This window comes from Neovison vison, chromosome 2 (genome assembly GCF_020171115.1).
Source record: "Neovison vison isolate M4711 chromosome 2, ASM_NN_V1, whole genome shotgun sequence".
NCBI lineage: Eukaryota > Metazoa > Chordata > Mammalia > Carnivora > Mustelidae > Neogale > Neogale vison.
In genome coordinates, this window is record NC_058092.1 from 235,881,291 (window position 1) to 235,897,605 (window position 16,315).

The 16,315-nt window shown below is 50.6% G+C and overlaps 1 protein-coding gene across 1 annotated transcript; it reads right to left on the reverse strand.

Annotated features, from left to right (window-relative positions):
- Window positions 1-1,084: 1,084 nt before the first annotated feature.
- CLRN3 (clarin 3) lies at window positions 1,085-13,939 on the reverse strand. The gene is made up of 3 exons (XM_044240734.1): window positions 13,538-13,939; window positions 6,901-7,080; window positions 1,085-3,538 (listed from the first exon to the last, which is right to left on the reverse strand). Exons 1-3 carry the CDS (start codon window positions 13,764-13,766, stop codon window positions 3,258-3,260), a joined length of 690 nt encoding a protein of 229 aa, XP_044096669.1. The 5' UTR covers window positions 13,767-13,939; the 3' UTR covers window positions 1,085-3,257.
- Between the last annotated feature and the right edge of the window lie 2,376 nt (window positions 13,940-16,315).

Sequence of the window (16,315 nt, forward strand, 5' to 3'; positions counted from 1 at the left end):
AGCTCAGGGAGGCAGCGTGAGCTCCCTTCAGACGTGATGGTGGCACTTATGTACTGAAGGGTCCGTGACGGAGGAGGACGGCCGTGAGGTCTCAGGCCCCGGGAGCCCTTTGCATACCTTGTCAGATCCCTTCCCTCAACCTGAGAGCCAATCCTGCTTTTGTCAGCCCCTCTCACGGATGATTAGGATGACGCTCTCGGACGTTAAGTACCTTCCCCACCACCGGCAGCCGGCCTCCAGCATTCCCTCTCCCTCCTACTCCGAAGGTCATTTCTATTACTTGTGTTTTATTTTTTAGTCATGAGAAAACAAACAGAAGTTCAGAAGGGGCCGCGACGGGGCTCGCCCTGGAGGATGGGGAACAGGGCTGCTCCTGGCCGAAGGATTTATCTGCCCGCTGCTCCCCCGGCAGGGTGGGGGGGTGCTGGGTGCCAGGGTCAGGAAGGCAAAGTGTGGGGCTCAGGGACCAAGGTCTCTCCGGGCTGCAATTTCAGAAATCAGAAAGGCTCCTGTCCGTCCTCACACGCGACGTGTCCACGTCCTTATTCAGGCTGTTTTCAGAAAGACGTTGGACCAGGCAGCTAAGAACCCAGCTCCCAGTCTGCACTCGGTGGCGGGTTTCACTGAAGGAGGACGATGGTCCCCGGGCGGACAAGGTACAGGCAGGAGGACCTGCTCCGGAGTGTTGGGCTTGCAGGACTTCCAAGAGCACGAGCAGCCCCCGGGGGCAGAAGGCCGCTGATAGGTCTGCCTCGATGGCCCTGGGTCACTCACGGGAGTACCACGACTGTACAGCCGTGTGGGGCCGGCTGCTGAATCGCCATGGAGACCCCGAAAAATGTCACATCCGAGGAGACAACGCTTCCTGCCCTGCTTCATCCACAGGGTATTTTGAGGTGACCAAATAAAGTGACCACAGTGGCAGCAGAGCTTACCTGGAGGGTATCTCTGTTTCCCATCGGGCTTTGCCAACATCAGCTCATGGGGGTGGGGCATTAACCACATGGACATTAATGTAGAGAATGACTTTCTCTAGAATTATCATCATAGACCCTGTGTTCTTGCAAAATCTTAGAGCACAATATTCTATAAGGTTTATTTATTTTGCAAATGTGGGTGAACCTTGTCATCCAGCTCATCGCAGTGGGGCCACACGGGTTGATTAGTGGGTCATATCATGACTGCTAGAACACTCTAATTCCACAGAATAGTTCGGACTTTGAAAATGGTGTTTTACGTGGTTCCACTACAGCAAATGTAATGTACTTCTATGAAGTCACGTCTGCATCTCTGAGTAGTCTGCAAACTTTGTTCTTCCTTAACAGAATTTCTAAGGAACGCACACACACAGTTTCATGACCTTCTACCTTCAGACACAGTAAGAGAGAGTTAGGCTCGTCATCCCCAGAACTGTGACACGTACTTCCCTGTAGCTGTTCTGAGTGGTTTCTTAAAGGTCATTGTGGTATAAGGATTGAGACAGTTTGTGCCCTAAAGAAACCGAGGGCCGCTCAGACTCTGAGACGAGTAAACGTGTTTTCTGTATCTTGTAGTGTCCTTTGCACTAACCCGGGGTGTGAGCCCTGGCCTCAGCGATCATTTGCACGGATTGTCACCCCTACCCCTTTCCTCTTCTATTACCTTCCCACACTATCAAAATCTGATCCAAAATGCAAACTTCAAAGAACATAAATGTTTTTAGCCTCAAAGGATTTAGAACTATTTTCACTGTTGAGAATCATAATTTTAATAGGTTCCAAGTTTCACAACAAGTTAATTTGTTAGCGTGACCTTGACTTTGGGGGTGGGCGGTTATAGAGGACTGACCTTTCAGAGGATGGGCGCAGTCTGGTGACTAAGTCCCTGTTTGATGTGGAATTTAACAGCGGCTCTTGGAATGCCTGTCTTGACTTCTCCACAGTAAGCCCGGCCGCATTAGCGCACGGCTAATCACATCAGATGCATTCGGTGGGCATTTCTTGAGTGAAGAATATTAATTCTAAGACAGATTGTTAAAAAATAGTAGATAAGAAGTTGTGAATCCGAAATAGCTTCATAAAGATCTTTCCGTCCAAAGAGCAGCTGCTTTGTAAGTTACACTGAGTGTAAATTACACTAAATTTCTGCTCCGTTTGACTTTGGTTCAATCAAGACATGACGGGTCATGATTTCAGAATCCTGTCAGTGTTCAACCGGGCTGACTTGTGGGAGAGTCAATCACAAAAGACCCTCAAAGGGACTATCTGGAAGTATATCCTACTGGCCAAGTAGGTCTAATCCATTCTAGAGGTCTTCAGAATCTTCCTGGTGGCCCCCTGAGTTCTTCTGAGTCTGCAAACCAGTCTGACTCACCCGTTCTTAGAGGGCAGCCAGCATCTGTGGCTCTGTGTCCTCCATCTGCCCAGCCTTCACTGCAAACCCGGTGCTCTCGACCTCTGGCCGGACGGGCATTCGCTGATGGCTGATCGACTCCGGCCAGCCCTACCATGTGCACAGCAAAGGCTTATTCCTACAACTCATTGCAACGTTACATTTCCCTTTTGACTGTCTCACCATAAAGCTTTTAAACTAAAAATACATTTAGCCTCCCTCGTGTGAAGCCTATAGGCTTATAATTTTTATCTTAAATCTTCTCACTTCCTCCTCTCTTCCATACCAAAATCTCTCCTTGGAACCTCAAAAATAGGTTTGAAGGTCATATGTCAGCACTTCTACCCACCACTGGGTTTGGATTATGTCAGGAACCAGGGGTCCAAAGGACCAGGGTGTTTATTCCAGACTTTTGCCCACCTTTTGCCTCCAACACCTTGTCCTGGATAGATGAGTTCTGAGTCTCTCTGTACCTGAAGTCTTCATTCATACAGTGGAATAAAAGTACCTGGTCCCTCCTGAGGAGAAAGAGGTGCTAGGGGCTCACGTGCTCTGAGCTACTTAAAGGAAAGGTCTAAGCCACAAACCTTTATTGTCTTAGAGAGTGGGACCAGGTCGGGGGGTTCCATAGCCTTGGGGTCATTCTACCGCGCTGAATGCTGCGTGGACTGCAGAGATTTCCCCTTCATCTTCCCTACCCCAGTGGGAAGAACCCTTGCAGGGTGACATCATTTATGGGGTGTCATGAGATACAAAACGATCACGAAGTGGCAGTCAACCAGGGCCGCACTTAACCTTGCTGATTGTGCCCACAAGCGAGCCAGTCACTGCTCCAGAGCTGACGTACGATAGAATAGACCTAATCGCTAAACAACAAAACGTCAAATTCAGAATAAAATCCCATCTCTTGGAGCACATTCCATGGGCTTTCTCTGCTCCTGCTTTCGCTGGTATCTGGCTTTCTGGTAGAAAACAACGATGACCACGGAGTCAATACTTAGAAGAATGACAGGCAGCGTGAGCCAGAACGAGTACCCGTAGCTGTGGGTCGTTCCTCCGTAGGCGGCCGCCGGATACAAGGGGTACAGCGTCCGGGCCAGGTCTTCCGAGAGATGGTTGGATTGTGTGTTCCCCACGAACAGTATCATGGCCACGAAAACGAAGAAAGCTGGAAAGAAGATTCAGTCTCATAAATTATATGGTGATATCTTTTTTAATGTCACTTTCTTTCTTAAAGAAACCTGTGGGCACATTCTAAAGGAACCTGTGCTCTGTGGGCACGCATGGAATCTCGACACGGGGGTTACGGTTGTCTCGGTATTGGAATACAAAGCAAGTGCAAGACCAGAGCTAGATTCTAGGCACGAACCGCTAAAGACCGAGGGCAGCGTCCGGCCAAGAACAGACATATGGCTCAAGTCCTTACGGCAGGGGATGTGTGAAATGAACTTGAGAATGAGAAGACAGGAGAATCAAGCTTTCTAGAGAGGACTGGATGGATGACAAGGACTCGAAGGACAGAGCACTGCAAACAGAAGAGGCAGCCCATGCAAGACAGCCGGAGTGGGGTGGGCTGTGAACTCAGAGCCCCTGGGACCCTGTGAGACAGGACCTGGCCCCTGGGGAGCCCCTCTGAGGGTCCTGAGCACTGACTACAGAGGAGGGGACCACCCTGGAGAGCCTCAGACCTGACTCAGAGCCTGGACATTCATTCTGCTCACAGTGGAGTGTGGCGTCTCACCAGGAAGGGTCTCTTTGCTAAACTTGTGTGAGAAGAGAACCTACTAATTGTCTAATTGTCTTCTCTTCCTTTTGTTTATTCTTCATAATGTCCTCCCCCGGAGAGTGTGTCTTGGTAGTGACTTTGGACAATCCCCTTGGCCCAGCTGGAGAACACAGTTCTGGAGTCAGAGAGAGCCGGGTTCCGCGGATCCAGCCCCACGGCCCCCGGGGGCTTCTCTGCACCGTATCCCTCCCCTTCCAAAGGGGATCAGCCTAACCAAGGCAAAGGGCAGATTGGCGGCTGGTTGGAATGGTGCTGGGCTGGCAGTGGAGAGGCGGCGGTGGTCAGAGGGCACGGGGTGTTCTCTGAGCTAATGGAATGTTCTGAGACTGATGGAGGGGACGGTTGCGCATCTCTGAGAATATTTACCCACAACTGGAGAGGTATGCTGGGGTCAACGTGCGGCCATCGCCCGCACCCGGAGACTTTTCCCAATCCTCCAAAGGCCCTGACGTGAGGGCTTTTGTGTGAGGAGAACGCTCGAACTGTCCTTGATGACAGATCCTCGTGTTCAGGGTGATGGTTTTACTTCTCAATAATTTGGACGTACAAATTCCCTTCCTCTGATGCTTTATGCATCTCATCCTCCTTAATTATCCTTCATTATGCTCTTGTGAAATTTCTCATAAAAAGGTTAGTCACAAAGGGTGAACACAGGATTACACACTTTTCTCTGCAGTGGGACGGGCTTGACTTTGATCTGAGTTGGAGGGTCCGCCGCTGACACTTGACCTGAGCCCCTGCGGGAAGCGGCTGCCTCTCCCTGTGGCTTCCCTGGCTCTCTGGGACGGGGGATTTACAGAGGGATAAAGGGGGCTCTCTGGTAGGAGGGGGAGCTCCCGAAGCCTCAGGACACTGTCACCTCTGCTTAAACCCAGAGAGACCACTGGGAAAAATCAAGAGACAAGCACCAAAGGGAATCAGAGTGCTGATTGCGTGGGCCAAGATCCAGCCGTACCTGAAGCTGCTGCTTTCTTTAGCTGCTTAATTATATGAGCAAAAATTAAAATAATCCATTTTTAACCCTGGCAGAGTGCCAAGGAGTCTTGCCTTGGGTTTGACTGAGGGGAGCTATGATCCTAGAAATAGTCTGGGGAGAGGACCTGGTCTTCGGGCGAGGATGTCTGAGTTCGTAACCAAGTCAGTCATCCTGACCCGGGTGCGTCTGGGCGGTCAGCGTGCCCCACAGCACTGCTGTGACTGGCCCACCGCGGGTCCCCAGTGCACGGGGGGCAGGGGCGGGTTGTTTGTTTTTTCCACCGGGTCATAAAACCACAGGAAGAAAGGAAAGCGCAAGTCGTGTATGGATGCGGCTACTCCAGCCCGATACCCCCTCCTCGGGCCTAGGAGCCCCGTGCCATGTGGCCAGACCTGCGGTCCCAGGTCCCACTGCTCGCCTGCATGAATGGTGATGAATTGCACCCCTAAAAGTATCCCCCTTTGAGGAGTGAGTGGCACAGACTTCTCTTGATCCCTGCCACCTGGGACTGGCTCTCGAATCTTCTCCACCGTTAGCTTCCAGAAGGCCAAGTGCTACTGGCTGGGTGCCCCTCCCCCAGGAGCCAGATGTTTCTGCAGGACCGCACTGCGGACGGCTGCAGCACAGAGACTGGGGATCTCTTCCCACCACCTGCCCTGGGCTTGTGCAAGGATGGCCTCTCACAGAAGGACAAGCTTCCCAGAGTCCTGGAGGCTTCCTGACGCCTTAATGTCCAGACCACCTTTCCTGTGCTTGAAAGTTCCTGGCCTCTTTAAAATGCTCTCCCTGGCCCGGACACGAAGCCACCTCCAGAGGCATTCCATAGGTGGGACAGGCTTCTTCACGTCCTTTCTCAAGACCAGGTTTTCATGGTGGAGAGCAGGAGAGAGCAGAAGACCTCTGGCCGCCTGGCAAGGGCAGAGGCCCCCCCGACTTGGCCACACCTCTGGGCACTCACGGTCGCTGCTGAGCCTCGCGACGCCCCAGGGAGAGCCACACATACTGTGACCGAAGCTGGGGGCTGCTTCCCACCTGAGCTGCACCCCCACCCCAACCTTGACCAGTGCATGAATAGAGTAAGCTAGCCACACCCCACAGAGTCACCCGGAGCTCACAGGTCACCCACAAGAAGGGTGTTGCCCCGGTTTCTCTAAATGACCTTCTTTGTGGCCCTCTGAGGGACAGTCACAGAGATGTGTCATGTTTGGATTTTAACCCACACTGACTGTTATTTGGCGGTGAGGAGAGTAATTATGTGTGCGTGCGTGCGTGTGTGTGCGTGTGTGTGTGGGTGCATGTGCGCCTGGGTATATGTGTGCGTGTGTGTGCACACGTGTATGTGTGTGTGCGTGGACTTCCACATGCTACATGCACCTTGTTCTGGCGTTAAGAACACAGCAGGAGTTGCCAACAGTGAATGTCTCGTGCAGTTAGGGACATTGCATTTAACTCCTTACAGTTCCACACTCAACAGCAAGAGCGGTTGTAATTGTGTATTTTAACACTTAACACCCAGCCCGCATGTCACTGCCCGCCTCTCCACCAGGGCAGTTAAAACCATTTGATCTCTAAGATGCTTCATAAATGCTGTTGGTTTGCAGACATAAATCCCGGGCCCTGGCACACAACTTGGCAAGTACGAGGTCTGCATAATCTCCATCCATGGCTCCCCCGGGATCATGTGCGTTCCCATGTGGGACCGAGCAGCAGAGGGACAGAGACCCAGAGGCCGTGCCTGTCAGCAGTGGTGTCCCCGGGGGATACTCACCACCAAGTCCACTCCCGGTGTACACGCCCACAGGCCCCAAGAACGTCTGATAGGGGTTGCTGATGCTGTTGTAGAAGGTGAGCCCGGAGCTGAGCAGCAGCGAGCACAGGCTGAGGACCAGGACCAGGATAACCACCAAATGCAGCGTTCTTTGGGAAGAACTGTTCAGTTTCTCTAGAACTAAAGCAGCGTGTGGTAAGCATGCAGCACAAAGAGCAGACACCAGTGCTAGACCCGAGGGCAATACCATGCCACCCTGGAGTCCCCTGCACTCTCTCTGCCTGGACACTGGGGGTAGGAATTGCAGGAGGCACCTCGCAGGTGTGCGGCGGAACGGGAAGGGGTGGGAACTTGAGGTACTCATTCCTCCTTGAATGTGTGTAACCACAGGACTTCGGGTAACTGACTCTCCACCCCAGTTTTAATTTCCCCGAGAAAAGAGGGTACCCTTCCTGATAAGCTGCGGCAGGGCTGGGCCCCCTCCTCTGCGCATTCCGGCCTCAGAAGTCTGCCAGCGGACACCACCAGTCTTCCCCATGGGTGGTGTTCCTTTGCTCGGAGCACTGCTGGGCTTCCACTCCGGGACACTTACTGAAAACCTGCGATCAAGAGGATCTGGTACACCCGGAGATTTGGGAGGTGAGCCCATTACACAGAAGGCCAGGAGGGAAGGGAAACAAAGACAGCCTTGGGGACAGGCAGATGACCGCTGTGTACGCCCCTGGGCTGTCGGCCACTCTTCCTTCGTCACTTCCCTGGAATCAGAGGACCTAGTGCCCATGTGGCTCAAAGGCAGAAGGTGACCCGATCAGAATTCTTCCCAAGCTTAATTCCTCTGAGCTCAAACAGCATTTTATAAAATGTGCCTATTTCTTAAGTGCAAAGGGGCCCCAGGCATGGATACGCACTTGTTCCAGACAGAACACAGATGCCCTGGGCTGGTAGCCGTGAGTTCCAGCGTTTGCCGTTGTCCTGTTTCTAACCACAACCCCCCGCCGTCCCTACGCATCAGCTTCCTCTGCTCGCTCCTGTGTTTACGACACAAGATGACCACACGGCAGAGGCACGCTGTCCCCACCCTTACCTGTAACCCCAGCCACGCACTTACAAAACATCCCCAAAGGCCGCCGTGTTTTAGGGCAGTAGGCGATTGCCACCACATTAAGTAAACCGTTTACCGCAACGATATACAGCAGAAGTAATCAGGGGGAAAGATTTCAGACTTCACAGTAAGGGCAACAAAGTCATGGGGAACTGTGAGACCCAAGAGCCGCGACGGGCGGGGGAGGACGGTAGGAGAAAGTAAAAGCCTTCTTCTTTCCATTCCTGTTTCCCAGGCCTCTGGGAGAGAGTGAGGAGCCTCTCCCAGCCTCACCGCAGCGACGCTTTAAAGAACAGAAACCAGAAAGGCCAGGGAAGATGGCTTGTTCCAGGGCTTGGGGCTCCTTATCTCTCTCTCACTCTGAACCCGAGTGCTCCACAAAACAGGGTCCCTGGGACCTGGAGGGGACCCCGGGACGTGGTGTGCACCAGGGGAGGACCCGCCAAGCTTGTGCCTGACGCGTGTCCTGGCAGCCGGGGGCCCTCTCTTTGCGAGGGTGGTCCTTTTCATGCCGTGTTGCCTTCGTCACGTAAAAGCTCTTCGCTGGTGTCCTATGGACATCATGAGTCACTGAGCTCGACTCCAGAAACCAGCATTTCCCTGTATGCTAGATAACTAAAACTTAAACAGAAAATAAATACATAAATAAATAAAATAAAAAACAGCCCTGCCCACACAAATAAATAAACGAATAAATAAACAAATGCAAGCTCTTCACTGTGCTGGACCCAAACGTGCACGTCTCCCATCTGCCCGGCGTCCTGCCGCTCGTCGGGAGGAGTTCAGTGTCCCCTCGCGCGGCTCAGCCGCAGCCTCTCTTGTCACCGCAGGGAGGCCTGAACCCCAGCGCCATGAGCAGCCCGCATCTCCAGAAGGCGCTTTGCGAGGCACGATTCCAAAGCTCTGCCCACCTGTCCCCGGCTCCGTACACACTGGACTCTGACTCCCAGCCCCAAAACCCGCGGGCCAGAGCGGCACAGCTCCCCCGCTCGGAGCACATGCTCCCTGCACCGGGTCGCTCCCCTCTCCAGGCCTGAGCATCGAGATCGTTCATTCTGATTTTTATTTTTAATCGGCAGTACTCTAGAAGGGGGGCAGATTTCCTGCCATCGGAGAGGGGACAGCGGGAGGCCACAGAGAGGGAACTGGTGGCAAGAGGAGAGGGCACGGAGACCTGCAGCCGCCCCTGCAGGCGTGGCCGCGCCTCCCTGTGAACCGCCTGGGACAACACAGAGGCCAGAAGAGGGGAGCGACCAGCCCAGCAACGTGGGCCCACTGACGTCACTGCCCTTGGCCCGAGAGAACACTTTGCTCCTCCGCGAGAGTCACTCCTGGGAGCAAAGTTCGGCTCACGGGGACCCACGGTGACTGGGCTGTTCACAACGTCTGCTAATGACCCACAGGCTGGCTGGGCCAAGTCCTCAGCACAGCCCTGTGGGATGCAGCCCAAGGAAGACCCCTGAGCACAGAGTTCGACTAAAACTGTGCCCATGCCTGCCACTACCTACGGCCTGGGCGAGAAAGGCTGGGGTCCGGTGGGCCACCTGTCCTCTGGGAACCGCGTGGGCTGGGCTGTTCAGAAGGCCCTGAGCTCAGGCTAAGGCTCTTGCTCTTCGGCTGACCATGCGGCTGCCAGGGCGAGGCAGTTCTCTAACGCAGCACACCTGTCTTGACACGAGCGGATCTTGACCCCCGAGGAGCAGGGAAAAGCCGGAAGCGGGACGCACCTGTCTGACGGTTTCCAACCCTCACCGTGAGGAAGGACCACTTCCCATGCCACCCATCCTGTTCCTTCCAGGACACCCACAGGGAAAGCTGAAGCTCTAATCAGAAATTTTCTGGGGACCAAATACATTCTGGGTTTAGCCAATAAGAAATAATTTGGATATTTAACTAGAAAATAGACATTTGGTGTGGGGAAAATGTCATCTCTGGCGTGCCCAGGAGAATATTTCTGCTCTGTACACTTACTAAAAGCTATAAATGGATGTTTGTTTGCAAAAGGTGAACATTCCACTTTTTCAGAGTAGACCAGAAAGTGACAATTAGGTTAGGCTTTGATTTTGACTGTTGGTAAGACCTAACAGGCACGATTTTTCAAAAGGGCGCCCATTTGGAGCCTACTGACTCATACTTTTCTTTGTATTAATGCAACAGTTTATCTTAATTTTAACAGCCGTCTTTTAACATTCTTTTTCAGCATCTGAATCTCCTGCCACACAGTATGACAGCCCCTCCCAGCTCAGAACTCAGACAATGCAAGCTGGAAATTCAGGGCAAGTTAGCAAGAATGAAACAGAATAAAGCCGCCCTAGCATCTGACAGCTGCTCTCTGCCTACAAAATTAGCAAATACATTCCGTTCTTTCCCCCTTCCTTTTCAGGGCCAAGCGTTGGAATCAGGAAAACCACCTCACAATTGGAACTAATTGCCTGGCTTCTAGCAACCTCAGGAAAGAGGCCATGTCTCCCACAGCTGGGAGGCAGAAGATGTGCTGGGTGCGGTGCTTAGCGTACGGAAATGGGTCATCTGGACATCGGGCTTTCTGTGCCTGGAGAGTTAACCCTTCAGGAGCCACTTGCCTCAGGGTCTTCCTAGCTCTGGTTTTCCATCAGTCCTCAGACCTAGAGGGAGAGCCGGTGGCTTTGCCGGTGGGTGAGAACTGCCTTCCCCTTCTCAAGCATCTGGTCATCAGGGAGCCTGACCTGGTGGAACCCTCCCCCTGTGGACCCCAGTACGCCCCCGAGAAGCTGAGCATTTGAGGTCTTCCAAGAAGTGCCAGGTGGCATGCCCAGCCTCTGGGAAATTTATCTGGGTTCTGTCACAGAGAAGGAGCGCATTTTCTGCCCATTAAACACCATCACCCAGCGTGGTCATGTCTCTGGGGACAGATAATAAGGTGCTCATCCTCGGAAAAGTATAACGCATATGGGGGGGGGTGAGTAGGAATACCGAGGAAGAAATAAGTCTCTTTGTCTCCTTGCAATTAATTGATTTTTGCAACAGATTTACTATTCTAATTATTGTTATTATTATTTTTTACCTTGGTCAATAGTGCAATTGTGAGTCCCCTGAGAACAAACAGGGTAGGCGGAGAAAAGAGACTGTGGGTGGGGTGGGCAGGCAGACGGGGCGAAGCCCCTCCCTGCTGTCATAGCGACCTCCACTGTCTGATTTAACTGAGGGGGGGCCTTTCTCTAGATTATGGTGATTTACATAATGTAATAAAATTATTATTTTTTTTTTTTTAAAGGAAGCTATGGTGAATTCACCAAGCCCAGGAGCCACGGGCAGTTCCTCCTCGTAGTGTCCCAGCCCCTCCCTCATGGAGCAGCTGCTCCGGGGAAATGTTTTGGACCGAAATTCAATATCCAGAACTTTCGGAGTAGCAAAAGCAAAGTGTTTCCTGGTGGACAAAAGGGCTGTAACTTTTTATCTGCATATTAGACAAACCGAGAGGCCACCAGATGAAGCTAGTAGATCTCCTGGTCAGGCTGAGCTGGCCACATAGCTTGGTCACATATGGGAGAGTTTCCTTGCCAGGTCTGACGGATTATCTTCCCCACCGGTGGACCTACTGGCGGCTGGATTCTCTTGGCGTGTTGAAATCAACCTCGGTCACTTGGTACTGTGCTGTCATCTCAAAATCTCTAGCCAAAATCGGCACAATGTCCTAAGTCTTATTCAGAAATAGAGGAGAACTTTGCGATATTCACGCCTCTTTAGAGATTTTCATTGTGACCTCATCCTGGGCAAGAAGCTGGTATGTTAACGTCTTAAATGGAAACCTGGATGCATCTTGCTGGGGAAGGAAATGGCATGTATACAGATTTTATTTTGCTGCCAACAATCGGTTTCTGGTCGGAGGTGAGCCCCGTGCGGTCCCGAGAAACCAGCAGGGCAGCAGCTGGACCTCAGCCTCTGGTTCTGCAGCAGCCGAACCCAGGGCACACCCGGCTCTAGCTCTGACTTTCCCCTATCCTAGAGAACAGTTAACAAATGTCCCTCATCCAGTGACTGCTAAAACCCTCAGCAGTGAACATCCCCTCGGCTCTGCGGAGCCCTGAGCGGACATCAGCCAAAGCAAGTTGGGGTGCACCCTGTCTGATGCGGGGCGCAGCTTATGTTCTGGACGCTGGGCAGTGACTTCAGAGAGCTGACTGTTGCTCTGCGGTGACGGAGAATAAAAGTAGGGAGCCAGGCAAAGCAAATGCAAATAGTGTGCCTCATTCCTGCTGCCGTATGGCGCCGTGGGGCCCACTTGGCCCTGCGCCCCCAGGGTTGTTCTAGGCTACGCCTTTCCCTGCGATCTCCACGCCATCCCACCCCCCCCCCCCAGGGCTTGAGAGCCAGGCTCAGACCTTCCCCGGCCTCCCCAAGCTTTGCTGATACAGGTCACCAGGGCTGTCCCTGAAGCCACGTAGCTCAGATGGGAACAAACTGGTTCCAACCAGACAGCATGAAAATCAGAAACTTCACCGGCTGTTATCTCATAGTTAAATTTTTTTTTTTCAGTGTGCCTGGAGGCTCAGGAACTAGTACACATTCTGGTTTTGCAAATGCTCTTCCCATACTGAATGTGCGACTGCGTGTTTGCAAGTCTCCGTTTCGGGTTGCTGCAGGGGGAGTCCGCCTCGGATTCCCCGGGAGCCGCGGCACGGCCTGGAGGAGGCGCGTGCCGTGACTGCGCGTGACTGGGCGGCTGGAGGAGCTGCTGCTTTTGCTGATGTCCAGGAGACAATGTTCATAACTTGGACGTACACCTATGTTGCTCAGGGTTTAAGGCTCAAACTCAACCTGAATACGACATCTTATATGCGGTAGGAAATGATGCACAATTACAAGACAGCAGGAAATGGCTGAGTCACGGCTGATAATTCCTGTCTCTCCGTATGCAGTGCTGCTCCGTGCAGTCTATCCCAGGGGCTAAATAATAGACAGATGTTGCTTTTAGGGGCACCTGGGGCGCTCAGTCAGTTAAGCATCTGTCTTTGGCTCAGGTCACGGTCCCTGACCTGGGATCAAGCCCCGAGTCAGGCTCCCTGTTTGGTGGGGACATCTGGTTCTCCCTCTGCCCCTCACCTGGCTCGTGCGGTCTCTCTCTCTCTCACACACATAAATAAATAAAATCTTAAAAAAATAAATAAAAAACTGCAGTCAGTACACCTAAAAATACTGTTCCTACTCTACTCCTATGTTGGATACCATATTCCTGCTAATTATTTTCTTGTCAGTAAACTTGGGAATGCTGCTTCAACAGAGCATCTGCCAGAATTATCTAGACTGCGGTGCTAACAGACACAACCAGAACCGAGGAAGCGAAAAGAATAATGTGGGTGAATTTTCAAAAATTAAAATATATGTTCGTATTAATTAAATCAGTTAAAGTGTATGTTCCTATCTGTACGCCATCTCAGAGCTTACGTGGACGTCATTGATTGGAGGAGCTGCTATTGGGCCCAGACAGAGGTTGACATGAGTCTTACCCCGTTCACGCACTCTCGCTGGACCCCCGCACATTAAGTTCTCATTTACCTCCAAAGCCCTTCTTTGACTCCTCAAGTCCATGACTGAATTCCTGACGACTGTTCCCACGAAAGAGTCCATAGACGACAACGAGAGTACCGTTGGAGGACGAGTCGCTGACGGCGATTCTGCTGCGGACCCACTCTTGGGTCCCAAGCATGGCGCACACTACGATGAACGCCCCGAAGCTTGTGAGAAAGCTCGATAAGAACGTCAGGGTCTTCTTCGCGGTAGGCATCTTCTCAGGAAAGGAGGGGTCCTCTGGTAAACCAAGAAAGCAACAATCTTTTTGTATTATGTTTGGACCTTATCATTTGGAGTCCAGTATTTAGAAAGGAAGTCGAACGGAGTGAACGCTTCTTGTAAAATATAAAAGCTTGCTCTTCAGGGGACAAAGTGCCCCAAGGAACATTGGACCATGAATACGGTCATAAAGATTTACAGTGGCTGAACTTTGGTCTGGAGCTAGGGGTTGCTGTGGTGACAGCCAACCAGCAGAAGCAAGGGGCAGGCGCGGTATTCCTAGGGACTTCCTCGATCACACAATTAATTTATAACTCTATGTCACGTGCCTGCGAAGCATACTCAGCCTTCCATGTCAGGACTAGAATCCCTAAAACATGAAGGAGGTCCTCTCCTCTGACCATCGCAGATGTTGTGGATTCTAGCGGATTCTAGTGGATTCTAGCAGCCAACCACCTAGACTAGCTTTACCTGTTAAAGACGCGACCCTAACAACAGTTCAGAAAGGAATGCTCAGAAGATCAAGACTTTGCTGAAAACGCTGTGAAATGAAATGAGTAAACTTGACTTTACTTTTAGACCTTATTAGAGAGGTCCACCTTTCCAATTCCCTCCTCCAAACCAGATTATATTGGCACATTTGATTTGATTTGATTTTTTTGAAGATTTTATTTATTCATTTGACAGAGAGAGACCACAAGTAGGCAGAGAGGCAGGCAGGGAGAGAGGAGGAAGGAGGCTCCCAGCCGAGCAGAGATCCCGATGCGGGGCTCAATCCCAGGACCCCGAGACCATGACCCGAGCCAATATTTGCACATTTTCGATGATAACTTGGGAGGTACATCTTTATTTGTCCTTAGGGCTCTGATGGACATGGTTCTGAGCATTCTTGCTTTAGGTCTTCATACTGCCTCTCCTTCCTCCCTGTTGAGTGGCTAATGGTTTATAAGTGGTTCTTTCTGTCTCTCAGAGACACTCCTCCATTCGGCAAGCAGGTCACTTCTCAAGATAGTAAATAGATGTTCACAACTCTTTTGCATTCTTTTTTAAAATTTCATTCTTTGATTATAAAGTAATAGCGTGTATGCACATTTGTGTCCCGTGGTTTCCCTGAATAACATCTACCTTATGTGGGGTGCAATGAGCCCACCGTCAGACGTCCCCCTCAGAGGAACTGGACTATGGGCTTCAGGAGGTGCGCCATGTTTGTTTTGCTGAATGGTAGACCCCAGGGTCTGTCCAAGAGCAGACACCCAGAGAGTACTTATTAAATGAATTATTGGAGACATACAGACCAGTGTTTCAATGTCATGGACAGGTGTGCTGTTTCGATTTTTAAATTCACAATTATAAAAACACATACAAATATCCTTCTATATAACCCTTGTCCCTATCTCTGGGTGTTTTCTGCCTCGGACTTCTGGAAGTGGGTCAACGCATGTGAACCTTCACTGACGCGGTTGCTACGTCTTGCTCATCCGCTCTTTAGAAAAATTCGTACCAATTTGACCGCCCACCTTCATGCAGTCGAATGGGCACGCTTTACTCTTTTTTCACAACATTGCATATTATTGGGAAAACTGATTTGTTTTTTTTCCCCAAGCAAGTCTTTATTCTGACTACGTTTTTAAGTAGTAATTTCAGTAGTTTCAGGAGTTCTTTCCTTGGAGTCCATTTTTTTTTTCTTTTTCTTTCTTTCTTTTTTTTTTTTTTTAAGATTTTATTTAGTTATTTGTCAGAGAGAGAGAGAGAGAGCGCACAAGCAGGGGTAGCGGCAGGCAGAGGGAGAAGCGGGCTCGCCTCTGAGCAGGGAGCCCACTGTGGGCTCTGTGTTTGTGCAAATGTAGAGATGCTTGTTCCTGTATGATTATACAGTCAGGAGAGTGACCTGTGTCATCTCCACGTCAGCCTCATTTTGTGGTTTGTATTTCACATATTGGTGGGGGTTTTGTGTGTTTTTTGTTTTTTGGGTTTTTTTACATCTCGATAGATGCTTTGCTGCCTACCGTTAAAAAGGTCTATGTAGTCAGTCAAATACTTTAGTCTTACACTTGTGATTCCTGGATTCGGTACCTCAACTCCAAAGCCAGAAGTCTGTCTACACATTCAAACCAGCTCAAGCTTGCTTACAAACATAAAAGCGATGTACTTTAAGGGTACTCAGTTATTTCACAGGTCCTGAGGGGAGGGTGACATGAGGACTCTTGGAATCCCCCAGACTAGCGATTTTCCATTTTCTCTGCTCCTTTCTACACATATTCCATTCTTCTGGGTTTATTTTTTTTAAACATTAAAAGTCATTCTTGTCAGTATTGAATTTCTGTCCTTACATTTAATTTGCTTTCTCTTTCTAAATTTTCTGAAGGTAAATGTTTTATTTCCTTAATTTTTTTTTTTGCTGTTGGATTAATAATGAAAGTATTTAAAACTGAATTTTCCTCTCAATATAGGATGTTGGCCAAGTCCTACAGGTTTTATGCAGAATCTTTTGTAAACTGATTTGTAGTATTTTTTTTCTTCCTTATTGAAGCATAAGTTTGTAAA

Coding starts and splice junctions, on each gene's coding strand:
- CLRN3 (XM_044240734.1), bottom strand. CDS start 13,766: ATGCCTACCGCGAAGAAGACCCTGACGTTCTTATCGAGCTTTCTCACA. Junction 7,081..13,537: donor GTCAAAGAAGGGCTTTGGAG/GTAAATGAGAAC, acceptor ACGCTGCTTTAG/TTCTAGAGAAACTGAACAGT. Junction 3,539..6,900: donor CACCGGGAGTGGACTTGGTG/GTGAGTATCCCC, acceptor TCTTCTTTCCAG/CTTTCTTCGTTTTCGTGGCC.